A 20,356-nucleotide genomic window follows, 5' to 3' on the forward strand; every position below is an offset into this window, starting at 1 on the left:
CACTCCTTGAGGTTAACATGTAAATGCTTTTATTTATATACTTTACACATAAGAACTATATTTTAAATAAAAAGTTTCTTATAAAATATATTGACATTTATTTACATAATTGTGAGATAAAATTGTGACATTTTGCACCCCATTTTCCATATTAGGAAGAGCTCGAGCGTTAAAATCAGTACATGCGTGCGTCTAAATCTCTTAATATGTATTTTATTGAGTTATTCATGTTTCGAAACTTGTAAAAACACTTAAATTGTGTATTGGGTTCTCTAGTTGAAAGGTTATAAGAATTTCAGGAAATGGCGGCCATTTTGGTTGCCATATTGGATTACGGTACTTGTGTGCGTCAACATCTTATGTATTTCATCGAGTTCTTCATCCTTCAAAACATATATCTAGACACTTAAATTTTGTATTTAGGTTACCTGGCTGAAAAGCTATAACAATTTCAGAAAATGGCGGCCATTTTGGACGCCATCTTGGATTTCGGTACTTGCGTGCATCAAAATCTCTTGATATATGTTTCATTGAGTTCTTCATGCTTCAAAACATATATTTAGACATTTAAATTTCGTATTGGGTTACCTGACTGAAAAGCTATAAGAATTTCAGAAAATGATGGCCATTTTGGACGCCATCTTGGATTTCGGTACTTGCGTGCATCAACATCTCTTGATATGTGTTTTATTGAGTTCTTCATGCTTCAAAACATATATTTAGACATTTAAATTTTGTATTTGGGTTCTCTGGTTGAAAAGTTATAAGAATTTTTGGAAATGGCGGCCATTTTGGACGCCATCTTGGATTGCGGAAAACGCTCAAAGAGGATTCATGAGGACTTTTAGTATGTTATTCTAGACATTTTTCTGGACCTATCCTGAAAAAATCAGCTTGTTACCAAAAATGTCCAGGTTTAGGCCTTTTTTGACCTAATGCTCTTGGACTAAATAGCATAGTTTGAAATCAGTAGCAGATAATGAACTGAAGGGTACGCCATTTTCAAAGCCAGGAGAAAGGGCTTCAAGGAAAAAAATTGTCTGTATTGTGGACACGTTTCTCTGAGATCAACGACGTGCCCATAATGAACTACACAACTTCGCCAAACAAGAGAAATTACGAAAGCTGGATGTCAATATAATGGTTGGTTTTCAGTTGAGTTCAAAACAAATGAAAAATAATATGCATACCATGGGCAGTATCTTCTAATGCGTCATCACTTTTTAACCGTTGAGAAATATGTCACAAAGAAAGTACAATGTACAAGTCAATGTGGATTTGTAGCAAAATTTATCCTAAGTATTCACAGGATAAAAAAAATGAAATGAAGGAATGTCAGGACAATACAGAAACTTTAACGAATGCAAGTAAACATGAAACAAATTATACTTCGAGAGTGTAACGATATATCAAAGAATCACAAGCAATAAACACGTCTTAACGATTATCTGGTTACTTAAATACACCCCACATAATCACACAATCTGACAAGGACAGACGAGGTTGTATTTGGCCTGGGGAAGGGAATTATGATAAAAGTGTAATTTACAAGATTCCAATGTTTTTCTTCAAAATATTCATTCATCCATTCCTTTGTAACTGACCTACGTTGTGTCGACCTCTTTCCAGGAAGAGGCGATTCAATTTCTTGTTTGCTTATGTTTGTTTGTTTGTTTGTGTGTGTGTTTGTTTGTGCGTGTGTGCGTGTGTGTGTGAGTGCATATGCTCTTTTTCGTTTTGTTAGCAGAGTAACAAATAGTGACGTTCCCTCAATCCTCTGCCTTTTCGTGTTCGTGACATCTTTCCCCAATTGAGTCAAAACAATATTCTTGATCAGCACATTTATCTTTATGTAAACCATTATTTTCTGTTGAAAATGGATAACTTTTGAACGAATTGTTCGCTTTTTCTCAAGCTTTAAAAATGGTCTGCTTTTCTGCAGTCACTGCAGTCATAGGTAACCATGGTGTCTGTAATAGCTGGAGTACAAATTTTGGAGGAACGGCTGGAATGAACTGACGGATTGACATTCCATGGGACCATATAAAAAACAAAAATTTAATGCAATTTAGCAGGTCACCAAATCAACAGCTGCAGAATGGATGAAGTTGGATATTTATGACTGGATTGAAGGCAGCAACATGAATTTACAGAACGTCATTTTCTGTTTAGAGTATAAGAATTAAAGTTATTACTTGTCTGCTTTTCTACCAGTTTGAGGTGGTCACATTTCTATTTCGTTGAGTTATTCAGGACAGTTACAAAGAAAGCTACAAATCTCTCGAGATCTAGGACAACAAATTAGAATCGGCTATTGGGATACGAAAATAATTGCGTTTTTGCCTTTGTTCTGGACGAGCTGGAGAGGGGTGTAGAGGAGAGCAATGAATTGCTTCGGCCTTTTGTGGGATGTGTGGGTGGCTTGGAAGGGGGATGAAGTCATCAGTGAGATGACTCTGCGTTTTCACCGGAAGAATGTTAGTGTTGTATTAGTTTAATAATAGTTAAAGACACTCTTGTGTAGAGGGCGTGGTAATCTATTGAAGACTGAAGGAATTGCGATTGTGTCGACTGATAAAGTATCCGGTTAGACTTTTGCACTCTAGATACTTTACAACAAGATACTTATTACTTTAGATGTGTATGTGTGTGTGTGTGTGTGTGTGTGTTTGTGTGTGTGCCCGCGCGCTTGGGTAACTGCAAATTGGTAAATCTTTTTGGTTTCATTATTTTGTGTGAGGTTTTCAGGGGATATTGCCCCATGTGCCCCAAACACACACACACACACACACACACACACACACACACGCACGCATTGTAACAAGTTATAATGAAAAACATGTTATGTTATGTTATGTTAATAACAAGTACAGTATGATACTATTTAAAGGCAACCTATTAAAGCTCATCCAGCGTTAATTCTTTCAGTCGTTTGGATGGCGGCAGTATCAAAAATAGATTACAAACCGAAGCCCCCCCCCCCCCCCTCCCCCAAACAAAAAATACAACGTCACCTTCCGCAACGATAAAAAACAGGGAATCGATCCAAATACAATATCAGGGTATGAAACTTTAACTCATTTATTGAACTTACTTCTCTATAGAGGTTGTGAACTAATCTGCATATTGCTGGAAATGCAACACGGAGCTGACCATCAATCACGCAGTTTCAGCCTCCGTTGCTATCACAACAAAAGTTTGTTTTTGGAAAGACAATGAGCAATGATCGACTCACGGTGCCCATCGCGGAAGTGTCCATCTTCTCCGGACATAACAATGGGATCGGAGATCTCACTATGGACAGGTCGGGGTGTCTGAAATCTATTGTACCTGTACCACCTATTTTGTATATGCCGAATTCTATGGGCATTTGGTTGGCATTACATTCTATATCCTATTACGCTCTTCCCGCGGCCCTTTGGTGGGTTTGGCTGCGGCCTTTTCGGTCATAATCTCGCAGCCCTTTTGATCATTTTGCAGCAGCCCTTTGCTCTCTTTAGATCACGCTTTCCCAATCGTTTAGTTGCAGCCTTCTCTATCACTATCTTTTGGCTGCAGCCTCTGACTGCCCGAAATATCATGTTCACATAGGACTTCGATGAAAGCAACTGCTAATATTTTCTTTCTTCCTGGATTAGCGTTTGAATGAATAACTAAATGAATAGATAAATAGATAAATAAATAGATGAACAAATAGATAAACAAACAAATGAATAAATAAGCACATAGATTCATGAATTGACAGATACTTGACATGTACATTTTAACATTCTATAATAGTCACGCTATATACATCTGTTCGTTAGCTGACCGAGAGAGTCGGATTCAAATGTCGGTAGATGCTAAGCATGCAGCATAAAATGTACAAACTGTATACCGGTATCATGACTTCGCTGAGACATGCTGGTTTAAATGTCTAAATGTTTGCAAGGCGAAATTAGTGCCTGCATCCGTCACGTCCAGTGCAGGTATGTTTGATGTTGTTGTTCATTTTCTACATCCGCAGTATATTTTTATCCTCTTGTAATAATTTCGTACATACATTACGTACACAAAATACAACCGCTTTGCCATAAAAACGATAAAAAGAAAACGACTGGTAACGCCATTCTATAGTGTGTATCCATACACACGTGCGTGACGAGGATCTATGGATGTTTAATATTAAACTGCCGTGTTGATATTCAAAGTCGAATGATAGTTCGACAGCTGGTATGGATTTGAAATTATCTTCTGACATTGGGTGTTTTAACAGCACAAGATTGACGTTTTTATTGTTCAAAGGAAATATTGATTGAAATAATTTCCGCGATATGATACTTGTAGTTTGGAGTCTTGAGAGTTTATGATAATAGAATTACGATAGTGAAAAAAAAAAGGAGTTAGACAGATTGGGAGGATTTCGAGAGATACTGATTATAAAAAGTCATAGCGCGATCATGGAGGAAAAAAATAAATCGTGGAATCTAAGATCATACAAAACTATACACAGAGCAACAATGCCGGCATACCTAATGAGAGACAAACCGCGAGTAAATACACACACACACACACACACACACACACACACACACACACACACACATATATATATATATATATATATATATATATATATATATATATATATAATGTTACAAAAACAGCTGGATGTCATCAAGATAGCAGTATGCACATCAACTGCCGAGCCTCCTCAGCATCGCTATGCTGGAGAACAATTATAGAAGGACGTTCAACTGATTTGTCTTTAATAGCAAAAAAATGACAGACAAGTGAACGCAATACACACACAACATATCCACAGGCCTGCATGCATTTGCAATGCACATTCAATTCAATAGTATGCATCCGTTCATCAAAAAAGAAACGTCCGTTTAGACATGCAAACAAAAATATGCACGCAATTATATCGAAAAAAGTATAGCAATGAAAGGTCATGGACACGTGTAAAGCAGGGCTTATATCGATGGGGTCCAGTAACAAAATTATAATTATTTTGACACAAATCAAAATATGTATTTAATACATTTTAAACAGATTTAATAAACATGGAAAATAGACATTCGTGTAGTTTGGAAACTTCAGTTTCATTAATTGACGTGTTATTGTACACCATGAATGTGCCTAATAGCAAAAAAAAAAAAAAAAAAAAAACACACAACAACAACAACAACAACAAAAACACTCTTACCCGTGCTGGCCCAAACTCCCTGACTTCTATGCGTCATTACTGTCACTACTGGTTGCATGTGTTGTAATACATAAATCACTGATAACAGCAAAAGGAATAAAAATAAAAATAAAGTAACAAACCAACACACAAACACACGCGTGCGCGCGTGTGCACGCACACACACACATACACACATGTTACGACAAATTGATTAAAATTTCGACTGTCAAACCATCATAAAAAGCCCTGATTGAAATATATTCCATGTTTGTGGAAATAAAGATCGAAAATATACATCGTTATTATTTAGAAGATAAGATACACTGTACAAACATTGAAAGCATATTTGTTAAATCACATGCATGTTTCATCTTCCTGATATGGGCCATTTGAACCTGCATTCAGTATGCAAATTGCAGAGGTGAGACGAACCTATGAGGTGACAGCGTTTTATCATTTTCTGTTTTGTGCTACCTACAGGGTTCAGAACTCACTACTATCACACAGTGTGTAGAGTTCTGTGCTCCAGCATACTGTTCAAAGACACTATTAGACGCTGCCACGAGAGGGCGTTGTTCTAAAAAAGTTGTTCGTCACAACAAGGAGTTTGTTATTCATAAAAGGGTTTGCAAAACCCTAGCGGCGTTTTGAAAGGAAAAGCCGGAGAGCGGGCCACTGCGGGAATACGCTTGAGTACCCCGGCGTATTAACGGGCTTTTCAAAGCGCCGCTCAAAGGACCGCTGAACGGCGGCGCCGCTGTTTTCCTGCACAATGTAATCTGCCAAGGCGCCTAACAAGACCAACATTTTCATCTAGGGACCTATACATCACAAGCTCTGCTTTTTTAGTAGGTCCCCCACATTTCATGTTTATAAAATTGTCTTCTCTTGTATTCTTTGTAATTACGACGCTTGGTCCAGTCTAAAGTTCAATCGATTTTATCATATTATTTTTGTTTTAGATGTGGAACAATGAAATCAGATCAGATCAAATCAAATCAATTTAAAAACTCCTTGAAATATATGATCAAACTACTGAACCGTCATCTCTCCCCGCAGGCTACGTTTGAGGTAAGCCTCGCGTTCTGAGCCTGTGAAGTTTTGGATGACGTAATCAAGTTTGGTGAGCGCCGCCTCTGGTGTGATGTCAGAGAGGGGGATTACCCCTGCCTCTATCAGGACCTTAATAAACCAAGATAAAACATCGAACAAAATTTGATAAGCAAACTCATGGATCAACAGAATTTAGATCGATCCTGATAAACGCGAATTAAACATGTTTAAGAACGTGTACAAAACAATAACAATGCATGGTTTTCTCATCTTACATAAAAAATCAGAGTCACAAAAAAAAAATCTAATTAATTTCTCAAATAAAGTCATGCTCTCAACTCTAGGTTTTGTTTACTAGTGTCTCCTTTACTCAGTAGTCATCTAGGTGAGTGGTCTACCGATCTTAAAAGGCATAATTTACCATTTGCAGATGAAACAAAAATCCAGCATTAAAGCGTCAAAATCGTTCTAAAATGTGCGTTAGGGATAGAAACAGCCAATGTAAAAATTTGAACTAGTGTAATCAATATTAAGTATTGTTAAATATTAAAATGTGAACAAAAGTTATAATAAAAATGTTTCCAGACTTAACCGTATGGTTTAATGAGAAAAATAGTGATATTTCCTTATAACATTATTTCAGGCTTTATTGCAAAAAAATTATATGGTAGGATGTTTTGTGATACAACTGACCTACACATATGCATCAAAAGTGATATCTTGAACATTTTTTTTTTTTTAACCACTGCTCCGAAAGGAAAACAAGACCTTTAAGATCACTTTTTTTTTCTGGCCTGATCTTATTCTAAGGCGGGTGTTAAGCCCCTACAATGTATTTCTGTCAGACCAAGACTTACTTGTCCGGTCTCGTAAGCCGGTGTGACTTGTCCGTTAGGACACTGGGTGCAGTTCACGATCAGTTTGCCGCCCTCAACGGCCTCTTTGATAGCATTCAAGATGTCTTTGCGGTCTGATGGAAAGTTTCCCGCGCCGTACGTCATAAACACAACGCCCTTGATGTCAGTCTGGAGATGTGCCTTCACCTGTTCAATGTTCAATCGTACAAAATTACGTTTTCAATATTGAATAGACATTCATCAAGCAATTGAATTTGATTTTCACTTCCCGGTTGAGCACACTCGCTAAAGGCAAAGATTTTAAACAATAGATTCTCAACGTTTTTCAAACCCGAGGCCCACATTGGCTCCTACAAACTTTATTGAGGCCCAGTAAGATTGAATATGAATATTCATTTCATTTTTGGCGGCCCACCAGCGAGAGCTTCGCAGCCCACTGGTCGAGATTAAGTGGGGCCTTAGAGTATAAAAAAGAATACACGTCTCAGTGGCGGATCCAGAGGGGGGCTCAAGAGGCGCACGCCCCCCTTTATTTATCGTTAAAAAAAAAGAAAAAAAAAGAAAAAAATGAAATGAAACCCGGTCCAGAGGTGCCACCAGAAATATTAGTTGCGCCCCCCCCCCCCCCCTTTACAGAATTCCTGGATCCGCCCCTGCGTTTGCGGAATAACCATCATTATTCGGGGTAAGGGTGGCGTGACACTGTCCCAAAATTGACACAAGACGGCAATACAAATATGGACTTTTCAATTATTTTGTGTGAAGTTGGCCCGGAACTTGGTCAAAGCCAATCAGCAGCCGAAGCAAATACGACGCCTACTGAAAGTTACACGATGGCACCCGAACAACACACGAAGGCTACACGAAGATGTGAATCCGAAGGACAAACGAAGGAAAAAGAGATGTCTACATGAATTTGACGATTTTATCACCGCTCACAAAGTTGCTACAGGAGCCTGAAAAATCCACCATCCATACGATGGCTTAAGTTGCCTTCACGAATGACCCAATGTTTATACGATCAGCGGCTAATTGGAACATTTCCTTTATCCTGTGTTCATCTTTGGTCAATTTCGCGACAGTGACGCCTACATAACGGAATCATATCAGTGATTAGTCTGTTTAATATTGCCTTCTGGCGTGGTAATGAGGGTGATGTTATTATCGACTATTGTCTCAAACGCACTGTTTCGAGGGTGACATTATACCGACTATTTCCCCGAACTCACCGTGTCGAGGGTGATGTTGGGATAGATCCAAAGGAGATCCACTTCGGCTGTCATGTTCGCCTTCACACTGAACTCTTCACCAGGTTTCGGTTGACGGACATTGGTCCAGATCACTAACCATGATGGAATGAACGAAATAAAAGATGTCACATTGGAATTAAACAATGGAGGATGAAGGACGGTGCCAAAGTGATCATACATCAAGTAGCCCTGGTTTACAATGTACTGTCTGATTCGAACTTAGGAAATACTACGTTTTAATATCATTCTGTCCCATGGAGTACAGATCTATGCTATTGACATTGCTGTTCAAGAATGAAATTCAAAAGAGGTAAAAGTTTAACAAAAAATACATTCATGATTTACGAATGTTGGTACATAATATGAATATACAAATGTTTTTTTTTTTTTACATATCCCCTTTCTTTTGGTATTATATAGGTCTAAATATCCTTACTTTCTTTAAGCGCCAACAAAACCCCAATATTTCATCCCGATTACATCAGTACACATGATAATTATGTACACTTTGAATCACGAGCTCAAGTAGATGTTGTTAGTACACTGCAAAAAGTCCGGTGTTAAATAGTGAACACCGAGCTGGTGTTAAATTTTCGGTGCTCATTTATGGTGTTAAATTAACACCTCCGGGTGTCATTTCCAAATTTTAAACTGTTTTTTGAAGAGTTTCTTAGTAACTGCACTTTTTGATGATTTTTAATTTAAACAAGACGATCAAGAATTTTACATTAAAAATACTAGATTTTTGAAAAAATGTGAAAATAAATTTACCCCAAAGTAACACCAGCTGCACCAGGTGTGGTCTCTTATTGAAGCTGGACGGGTGCTAAACCATTGATATTAACACTAACAGATATCAAATCAACACCATGTGGTGTCATTTTTGAATTAACACCAGTACAGTGTTCAAATAACGATTATACAGTGTCAAATTAACACCACAAAGTGTCAGGTGAACACTTTTCAACACCATCACAGTGCATTTTTAACACCTGTGGGTGTGGTCCTTTATTGAAGTTTGATCGGTGTTAGGCCCTAGATTTAACACCCGTGGTGTTAAATCTAGGTTCCGATGTTTTTACAGTGTAATTATTGATGTTCCTGTAGTCACCTTGAGTGTTGGTGCCCACGAAGGCGAGTGGCGGGAAATTCGGGGATCTGAAGGCATCTAGTCTGCAGCAGGAGAATTTCATACTTCGGTTGCCACGGATCAACTTGCCGTTAAAAAAATAGAGTGACCTGAATGATAGAGGGCGTAACGTACATCGTGGTTGATGAGTTTGTTGGAGTGTACTTGAACGGTGACGCGAGGGAGGAAGAATGGTCGTATACCTCCCTTGGTGGGTGTTGGGGTGGGGATATATTGTCATACTTTAATTCATTTCGATCATAAATTATCTTCATGTTGGGGAAAAATCTATGATCATGCATAGGCTGAAATTTTAATGATCACCAAGAGATATGATTTACGAAGAATTTTGTTCGACATAATTTTACTATATGATAATCTTATGTTTTATTCTTATAAAAAAAAACAAAAAAACTGTAGCGTGGGGATTCACGGGAGGCCCGATTTATTCGCTGTCCATCGGGGAACATTCGTAAACCACGAACAGCACCGGTCAGCTGATATGTGCATCGAAGCATACTCTCATCGGTATTACACGGTCCACTCCAGTTGAAATTCTACGGTGTAGATTTACTTATAGCCAGAGAGCTAGCGACTACTCAATTAACCCCATCAAGCCCAAAAGGTTTGACCCCTCAGAGTTGCTGGGGCCACCCTCCTCATTAACAAAATGCGCGTCAGCCTGGTCCCGGAGGCGTTTTTTTTTTAAAGACGGCACAGATTGGGGCATGGCGCGTGTTAAACCTATGGGAAAAACGTTGGGTTAGGGTTTTTGGTTATGGTTAGGGTTAGGGTTAGGGTTGGGGTTAGGGTTAGGGTTAGGGTTAGGGTTAGGGTTAGGGTTTGATGGTTAGGGTTAGGATTAGGATTAGGGTTAGGTTTAGGGATAGGGTCCCCGATAGATTTTTAGTTTCCCCAATCTGTGCCGTCTAAAAAAAACACGCGTCCCGGAGGGCGGGTTCCGCCCCCAGGGACCCCCCGAAAAGGGTCCTTGGCGGGTGTAATTTAGGGCCTACCCCATGGAGCCCATGAACCAAACTTGGTCTAAAATAATGTCCTATGAGTGTACATCATTAAGAAAAAAAAATAATAATAATAATAAAAAAGACAAAAAATCTGGTCGGGAAAGGGGTAGCCAGACCGCTAGTTTATAGGCACAAACCCTTGCTGGTTGTTTAGCTGTCTGCGTCAAGACTACACTTTGCCATAGGCCCTGTACTGTAGCGTCTCCCAACAGTCTGAGGGACAGTGTAGTTTGCAGGCACAAACCCTTGTTGGTCGTAATAGGAGTCTGCATGTGCCAAGACTAATACACGTACCACTGCACTGCAGCCTTGAGAAGCTACAACACAGGGCCTATGGGGCAGTGCCGAAGTGGTGCATACAGTAGTCTTGGCGCAGACTCCTCTACGACCAACAAGGGTTTGTGCCTGCAAACTAGGGACAGTGCCAGTTGAGTGCATGTAGTATAGTCTTGGTGCAGACTCTTTTATTCCCAACAAGGGTTTGTACCTGCAAACTACCCGGTATACCCTGGGACCCAGGGTAGTTTGCAGGCAGAAATTGACCAGGCACAATAGAACACAAACACACATACACACACACACACACACACACACACACACACACACGCAGGCACATACGCTCACATTCCTTCATGTAAATACATACCGGTATACAAAAAATGTCATACAGACATGATACCTTGCACATGATAAATGTCAGACCTACTTTAAAGACCTAATAAAATGGTTTAGGCATTTTTTTCTCAATGATGTAATAATATTAAATGTTAAATTCTAAGTAATTCTATGGTTGTGCGGGGTTTTTTACTGTTCTGAATTTTGTTCTATATTTGTTAACATAATGGATGCAATTTCCTCGGTTTTGGAAAACTTGCTATACTTTCACCGCATGCGGCGCACTATCACTTCTAAATTGTGATGACGTCTAAGAACGGAGTCGTTCATGGCCAGTCTAGCCGTAGCCAGCGAGCTGGCAAGGCTATGCTAGCGCAGCGCAGCGACAGCCGGCCGGCGGCTGCACTGGCTAGCGCTGGCGGGGGAGCGAGCTAGCGAGCGCATAGCAGGTGCTGCGCTGCACTATTGTCATTGGCTAAGCCTTCAGACAAAAGAATATGTAATTAACTGTATCGGATTTAATACTGCCAATAATACAGATTACTTACTGTGGTACGCTTGGATATCCATTATTTTCGGCAAACTCGTGAAATAGGCCCCACCACTGCGTGTCTGTTCTAATAGTAATACTACGGCGACTCGCCTGTTTCAGCCCCACCGTGTGGCGTTCATCTCGGTAGGTAAGCACGGCGGTGGGGCTGCCTTCCACAGTGAATACTCGTGAATGCGGCGAAAATGACTTCATAATATGGCCCTCGACTAATTTAACGGTCAATTTAACCATAAATACAACCCTACCTAACCCTAAACCCAAGGAGGACCTACCCTTGCTTGCTATAAACGCACGGGTACGGTGCACGCGCACTGCGGTGGGGCCTATTTCACGATAGCCCCACCACCACTGCGTGTCTGTACTAATACTACGGCGACTCTACTCGTGAATCCAGCCCCACCGTGGCATTCATCGGTAGATAAGCACGGCGTTTGGGCTTCCTTCCACAGTATGATTTTTAGCATAAAACAAAAACTACTCGACCAAAACTGACGATAATTCTTGGTATTGTTTTTCTTAGAAAATGGCGCATCTAAATTACTGATAACAAATATTGCAGAAACTGACTATGGGAAACTGGTTAGGCCTTTTTTTTCCTTTTTTTTTTTGGAGCCACGACCCACCCTGTAACAACATATCCCCCTAACCGTTAGGCGTTAGAGTGTAGCCTCTGTACTACTACCAAAGATTCTGCTATTACTACTTACTAGTCTACTAGACCTAGTGCCGTAGTGGTAATAGTACTACTACTAGTAGACTACTACTACAGTAGACTACTATAACTACTAGTAGACTGCTACTAGATCTACTACTAGACTACTACTGGTAGTTTAACTTGTAAGCGCCGGCCGACGGGCCAGGCCACGGCCGGGACGCTCCCGCTTGCTTGCTGCGGCCGAAGTAGCCGCTCACTTTGTGAGCGAGCTGGGCCTGTTCTTCTTATTTGTCTAGTAAGTAGATTAGATTCTAATCTACTTACTAGACAAACAGTTACAACTTACAATGTCAATCATGTAGAATACAGTATATCCTTTCTAAGGTTAAACTATATGGGGGCAGGCGCGCCGGAAGCAGTTTTGGATTGGGGGGGCAAACATTGGAGGGGGCTCAAGATTAGACCATGCATATGTTACACAATATACACATACACACACACACACACACACACACGCACACACATCTATTATTTATATATATATATATATATGTATATATATATATATATATATATATGTATATATATGTATATATATGTAAAGTGGCGTACGGTGGGTCGAAACATGGGGGGAACCATAAAATAATTTTGATTGTCTGTATGCTTGTGCGTGTGTGCGTGAGCAATAATGGGACTACTATACATTACGGAATGTGATACATTCAACATGCAGTCATTGAGGAACATTGTAAGATTTCCTTACAAATTATATACTGTCAGCAACATAAGGTGAATGGCATAACAATAGAATGCGAGCGAGCGAAGCGAGCGAGCTTGAAAATTTTGATATTCTACAGTTCCAAAACTGGAGTTTTAATTGTAGCTACATATTTCGCTTTGAAATAAATGGGGGCGCATCGGGCGCAACTGCTGGCAATTATCGGCAGCAACATTGGGAGAATGGCATAACGATTCAATGCGAGCGAGCAAAGCGAGCGAGCTTGAGAATTTTGACATTTTAGAGTCCAAAAACTCCCGTTTGTAGCTATATCTTTCGCTTTGGAAATTAAGGGGGGGGGGCATCGGACGCAACTGCTGGCAATTACTGGCAGCAACATTAGGAGAATGGCATAACGATTCAATGCGAGCGAGCAAAGCGAGCGAGCTTGAGAATTTTGACATTTTAGAGTCAAAAAACTCCCGTTTGTAGCTATATCTTTCGCTTTGGAAATTAAGGGGGGGGGGGGCATCGGACGCAACTGCTGGCAATTACTGGCAGCAACATTAGGAGAATGGCATAACGATTCAATGCGAGCGAGCGAGCTTGAAAATTTTGACATTTCACAGTCCCAAAACTCCCGTTTGTAGCTATATTTATCTTTCGCTTTGGAAATTAAGGGGTGGGGGCATCGGGCGCAACTACTGGCAATTACTGTCAGCAACATTAGGAGAATGGCATAACGATTCAATGCGAGCGAGCGAAGCGAGCGAGCTTGAAAATTTTGACATTCTAGAGTCCAACAACTGCCGTCGTAGTAATGTTTTTCGCTTTAGAAATTAAGGGGGAGGCGCACCGGGCTCAACTGTTGGATGCGAGCGAGCGAGCGAGCGAGCTTGACAATTTTGACATTTTACAGTCCAAAAGCTGCCGTTTGTAGCCATATTTTTTCCCTTTTATTCATATATATACATATTTATTTTCTTTTCTTTGTTTATTCATTTATTTTTATTATCATTATTATAATTTTTTTTTTTTTTTTTTTTTTTTTGGGGGGGGGCTTTTTGGGGGGGGCAAAAATGCGTTTTGCCCCCCCACTTTTTGGATTGGGGGGGCGGCCGCCCCCCCTGCCCCCCCCCCCCCCCCCACTTCCGGCGCCTATGTATGGGGGCATACCAGACATACCACTCTGTATTTCCCAGGCGATCGTTTCCGTGAGGTCTATTCTCGGGCTTGGTGCCATGTTCATACGCTCTTGCACTGGCAGCGGGGGAGATGCAGCTGGTTCATATCGGTAAGGTGCAGCCCCACGATAACGTTCTGGTTCATCGGCTGCCTCTCCCTCCCCATCTTCCCCTTCAACTTCATGTGCCTCCTCTTCTTCTCCGCTATCGTCAGAGCTGCAGTCTTCATCATCATCAATGTCGAAGTTTACCCATATAGGGGAAGACATTATGCTCGAGGTACCAGGTATCTGTGCAAGCTAACTTAGTGATAATGTACGTGGTAATGCGTACATGTCGACAGTCAGTGGGTCGACCGGGAGCGCACATCCCGCGGGGCCCGGGCCTGGCCGGGCTAGCTATCGTGTACGCGCGTGTACCAAGCTAGTAATCTGAGTGCTTGTGCTGAGCGGCGTCTGCTAACTGAGCACAACTCCGTGCTTATACGTCATCAATCGGTTCAGGGGTGTTGGTCACGTGACTATCTTTTTCGCAAAAGCTTGCAACGGGGTCCTCCAGAAATGTGATATTTGGGGGAGTTTCTAGAAGCGATAAAAACCGGAACGACACTGACAACATATTTACATTGATAATCATGACATATATTTTACATTTCTTTTGCATATTAAAACATTTTGCAAGCATTTTATTAGGTCTTTAAGAAGTTCATACCTTTTGATTATTTTACATGGATGCTATCAATGGACATTTCAGCAGGGACACTAGAGAGAATTTAAAATTTGTGTGAAATTGTGTCATGTTTTACTGGCCACACAGGCTGCTCATCCTATACAGTGTATCTATTATAATATGTATATGCCACAAATAGTTTTTTTCAAATAATGCTAAAAAAAACCCCTTCGTTGTCTACTATACAGTATGATGTATAACTTGATGTGTAATTGCCACACTTAATGGCAACTAAATCATAAGCATGAACTAAATTGTAGCTGTATGTGACTCCCTGAAAGTTTATTTTCTTTCTTCTTTTTTTTCGGGGGGGGGGGGAGGAGTATACAACTGAGTATCTCATAAATGAGTAGTTGACCAAAATGCTGATATAAAGAGAACACAAAAAACAGTCACTGCACATCCTCTGGGCATGCATGCTATAGTTAAACGGGAAAAAATGAAGCTAGCGTTTCATTCAGTTGGTAATTTGACGTTTCAACTTTGTGAGTAATGTCCAGGGCTAATGGCAATCATAAACTATGTTTGCAGTATGTGACACCACAAGTTGAGTTTTGTTTGTGTGGGGCTGGGGAACTGAAGATAATGTATCTCCAGAAATAAGCAGAGACTCCAACCCCAATCACCTTCTGATCTGGAGATTCTCCCGCCCGAGACCCCTAGCAACGGCGGGAGACTCCAAGTTGATGTGTGCGAAGCGCGAAGTTCCTAGGGTTCTAGATGTTCTGTGGTGCTATCTAAGACTTATTTTTTTCAACATACGATATAGCAATAAGTAAGAAATCCTTTCCACCGGAAGACACAGACCCAGGGCGGGAGAAATCAAATCTCAAGCGGGAAAACGGGAGATTTTGCAAAAATGGGCTTTCGGCGGGAGATCTCCCGTCGAAAACGGGAGAGTTGGAGTCACTGAATAAGGAGTTGACAAAATTGCTGATGTAAATAGAACACAAGTTAGATCAAGTTCACACTCTCAGCCTGGATGCTTCAAGTATATTCAAAGGGAGCTAGTCAATGCTTCAACTTGTTGTGTACTGACCAGGGTCAATGGCAGTCTTTGCAGTATGTGACACCACATGTTGAGTTTTGTTTGTGTGGGGCTGCGGAACTGAAGATAGTGTATCTCCAGAAATAAGGTGTTGAAAAAAGTGCTAATGTAAAGAGAACACAAGATCAAGTTCATACTTTCAGCCTGCATGCTGCACGTATATTTAAAGAGAGCTTTCTAGTCAATGCTTCAACTTGTGTACTGACCAGGGTCAATGGCAGTCTTTGCAATATGTGACACCATAATTTGGGTTTCGTTTGTGTGGGGCTGGGAACTTAAGGTAAAGTATCTCCAGAACCCAGAAGTTTACAAAAGTGCTGAAGTATTACAGCATTCTGTATGTTTTAAGGAAGTTCAGCAGTACATGTACACAGTCTATGTAGAACACCATAATTATGTGTAAAGATGTATTATTGTCCAAAACAATGAGGTGACATGCACTACTGAGTTTGAGAATTGATGGATATTATTTCTGATTTTTTTTTTTGTGTAATACATAAAGGGTGGTTTTTTTATCAGCCAAAACCTAAAAGAATTCCCATTTTAAGATTTTCAAAAGAATCATGTATGGATTGAGACTTGGAATTTGCATTTTGAATGCAAAAAAAAAAAGAGTCAGAAAAGGAAAATCTCCAAGCTGTATCCGACATTCTGTTATTAACATGAACTTTATCAAAGTTATGTTTAATGCACTGATGATGATATGGTTTACTTCAATGTGTTATACAAATGGCCTTAAGTGCTTCTGTGGTTGGTCTGAAATTGAAGTGTACTCACAATGAAAGGTTTATTTCAGCATTTTCTGAAAAGCTCCAAATGTGTCTCATAAGGTGAATACATAGTAAAGGACAAGTAGACGATGGGGCCGGTAAAACATGATACACATTCACACAAATTTTAAAATTTCTCTAGTGTCCTTGCTGAAATGTCCATTGATAGCATCCATTTAAACAATCAAATGGTATGAACTTCTTATAGAGCTGACATTTATTGTGTGCACGGTATCCTGGCTGTAGAACCTATATGACATGTTTTGTATACCGGTATGTATTTACATAAAGGAATATGTGAGCGTACGTGCGTATGTGTGTGTGTGTGTGTGTGTGTGTGTGTGTGTGTGTGTGTGTGTGTGTGTGTGTTTTCTATTGTGCCTGGTCAATTTCTGCCTGCAAACTACCCTGGGTTCCAGGGTATACCGGGCAGTTTGCGGGTACAAACCCTTGATGGGAGTAACAGAGTCTGCGCCAAGACTACTACATGCACTCAACTGGCACTTTCCCTCAGACTGTTGGGAGACGCTACAGTACAGGGCCTATGGCAAAGTGTAGTCTTGACGCAGACACCTAAACAACCAGCAAGGGTTTGTGCCTACAAACTAGCGGTCTGGCAACTCCTTCCCCGAAAAGATATTTTGTCAGTTTTTATATTTTTATGATGTACACCCATAGGAAATTATTTTAGACCAAGTTTGGTTCATGGGCTCCATGGGGTAAATTACATCCTCCAAGGGCCCTTTTCGGGGGGTCCCTGGGGGCCCAACCCGCCCTCCGGGACCAGGCTGACGTACATTTTGTTACTGAGGAGGGTGGCCCCAGCAACTCTGAGGGGTCAAACCTTTTGGGCTTGATGGGGTAAATTGAGTAGTCGCTAGCTCTCTGGCTATTACACAGAGATCAGCGGCAAAGCTGTATACAGTTCGTTACGGGGAATCTCGAATAAATCTGAGCCTTGCCAGCCTTCTCACTCCGTGGTATCCCTTACAGGGTCTTTAATGAAAGGAGGAAATTATACAGAATATCTTTCAAATAAAAGACTAGCACTTTACCGAGTGTGTGATCGGGTTGGGCAATATAAGTTCATACTTTCCTTCATTATCTTGTCTTCAGATTTTGTTTGAAAAACGGTATATGATTAAGTATAGATTGAGATCATTTTTTTTTTTAAAGCTGGTGTAATGAAGTGTTCTTAAATGTATTCTGTATCAATGATTATGACCACCTTTCGTCTTCGCCTTACCTCGGCTATCACCAAGCCATCCTCAGGCCGAGAGTAGCTGGCCATGGCAAGGGCGCCCAACATGTTGTTCTCTCCATCGCTGCGGAACTCGGATAGCGGAATCTGCGAGCCAGTGATGACAACAGGCTTGGAGAGGTTGTCGAGCATGAAAGACAGAGCCGACGCCGTGTAGGCCATCGTGTCCGTGCCGTGTAGGATCACGAACCCGTTGAAGACGGTGTAATATCGTAGGATATCCTCTGCCATGTGCACCCAGTCCGCGGCGGCGATGTTACTCGAGTCCTTGATGCACTCCCACTCCAACATGCTGTAGAGAATGTGGCTACCATCCTGGTTTCTATGGATACCATCACAACGGTGAAGAGTTTAAGCATTATGACGTAATCTCCACAAAACCCTGACAAGTTTACATTATTGGGGTTATCCCACGAGACGGACATCCACGAGTCATACAGGCCACGAGTTCGACATTAGAAAAAATGTCCATGAGTCATACTCTATAGCCCACGAGTCATCTCGACACGAGGCAATTAAGACCCATGGGTCCGACATTATAGGCAAGCAAGGCACACGAGCTCGATACTATAGGCAAAAATGGGCCAACGAGTTCGACATTACATCACCGGGTTTAATGTGTCGGTCTCGTGGGCTTTGTTTGCCTTATAGTGTCGGACTCGTGGACCTTGTCAGTCCCTAGTGGCGGAATCATGGGCCTTTAAATCGTTTGCCTAGTGTCGAGTTCATGGGCTGTATGACTCTTGGTTGTCGAATTCGTAAAGTGCAGCATCCACATTATTGGCATCTTAAACGGTCAGAAACATCTGTCGATTAGGCTCTACAGAAGTCATTCGTAAAAGTGCTTCCCCAATAGCTGTTAATGGTGATAATAATGCCAATGTTTTATAATCATCATTTATTGAATAGTCATTAAGTTATCAGTCATAACGAAATTATTTCCTGCAATGCACATTACATCTTTGATTAGAATGTAATATATGTATTTACCTCACTGTGATTCTTGTGTCATCTTGACTCGGAAAGAGTTCAGGGAGAGGTAAGTTAAGATAGGATGACTAGACACAGCCAAAGTGAAGTTCAATTTATGGAATCCATGGTATGCAGATTATTATTAGATATCCTCTATTTATTGTCTGAAAAGATCGAAAAATATCAGCCCTTTTTGTAATGACATTGACATCCTTATCAGGTATCGGTTGAGGTATTGAGGGTAATTACATGAGATCATAAGTGCTGAGGCCCTCGATACTGTCCGCTGGCTTGCCGTACACTGTGGGCGTTTTGCTAATGAAGTCTGGCAAATAGTGTTTCACTGGCACCAAAACTGCAAACACGGAGGAGAAATATTCATTTAGTCAAGGACATCTGTACGACTGCATCTACAAACACACACACAAACACACACACACATACACACACACACACACACACACACACACACATGTATGCATGCATACATCTATGTAATTGATATATTGCATTGCAAACGCCATATTCATGTTTCACTGCTAATACCGCCGTGCATGTTAATTTATATCAGATTGCTGTTGGTGTTGGAGTGCATGCTAATCTATGTAATATCGCTGTTTTTGCTTTATCATGATTTTGTTCAAGTTTTATTACAGTTGGTTGCTTTTCGTTATGTTGATTTCCAAATGCCCTGAAGGAGACCCGTCAAGATGTCGAAAGCTGATGGCATTAAAAACATTAAACTAACGCTACGTCCGATGGCTACTTCTTCCAGAGCGGCACAGTTAAAGAGAGAGTGGGAGAGAGAGAGAGGGAGAGAGAGAGAGAGAGAGAGAGAGAGAGATGAGAGGGAAGGAGAGAGGGAGAGAAAAAGAAGGAGATAATTATAATGTACTAAGAAAAGAGTGTTTCCTATTGACTCACCTCCATTCACTTTCTTCATCCCAATCGTTCCACCAGTGTAGATGACAAGAATCTTAGGAGTTTCTTTGGTTTCCATGGTTACACTGTTCACTGCGGCAGTCATCTCAATATTGCGCCTCGTAAACTTACTGTTTAATACAAAATATCAATTAAAGATACTATTTGAATGATAAAGGTGGTTAATTTTACGTCGACTATCTCAATACTCTGTAACTCTTGCGATCTTTTTAATATACACAGATTCAATTAAAATAACATTTCATTCATTTCATTTTATTTATTTCATTTCATTTCATTTATTAAGTTCCACACATGTCACATTTGTGACATACATCTAAAGATCAATGGCTAGTAACAGATGATTTGAAAATTCAGTGTATACAGACTTTAAATAATATTTCATGATACAAAATGGATTTAAATCAGTGTAGAGTATGTCA

At 40.6% G+C, this 20,356-nt stretch overlaps 1 protein-coding gene across 1 annotated transcript; it reads right to left on the reverse strand.

Annotated features, from left to right (window-relative positions):
• Positions 1-6,205: 6,205 nt before the first annotated feature.
• Positions 6,206-19,992, reverse strand: LOC139720142 (L-asparaginase-like). Its single transcript, XM_071631513.1, has 7 exons — positions 19,917-19,992; positions 19,242-19,347; positions 18,006-18,342; positions 9,445-9,547; positions 8,313-8,425; positions 7,084-7,269; positions 6,206-6,355 (listed from the first exon to the last, which is right to left on the reverse strand). Exons 1-7 carry the CDS (start codon positions 19,990-19,992, stop codon positions 6,206-6,208), a joined length of 1,071 nt encoding a protein of 356 aa, XP_071487614.1.
• Positions 19,993-20,356: the final 364 nt, after the last annotated feature.

The sequence above is a fragment of the Diadema antillarum genome, unplaced genomic scaffold (assembly GCF_040938485.1).
Source record: "Diadema antillarum isolate AM-2024a unplaced genomic scaffold, OU_Dant_1.0 scf00000122, whole genome shotgun sequence".
Classification (NCBI taxonomy): domain Eukaryota; kingdom Metazoa; phylum Echinodermata; class Echinoidea; order Diadematoida; family Diadematidae; genus Diadema; species Diadema antillarum.

Coding starts and splice junctions, on each gene's coding strand:
- LOC139720142 (XM_071631513.1), bottom strand. CDS start 19,992: ATGGAAACCAAAGAAACTCCTAAGATTCTTGTCATCTACACTGGTGGA. Junction 19,348..19,916: donor GATGAAGAAAGTGAATGGAG/GTGAGTCAATAG, acceptor CCGTGTTTGCAG/TTTTGGTGCCAGTGAAACAC. Junction 9,548..18,005: donor ATGGCTTGGTGATAGCCGAG/GTAAGGCGAAGA, acceptor TTTAACGGCAAG/TTGATCCGTGGCAACCGAAG.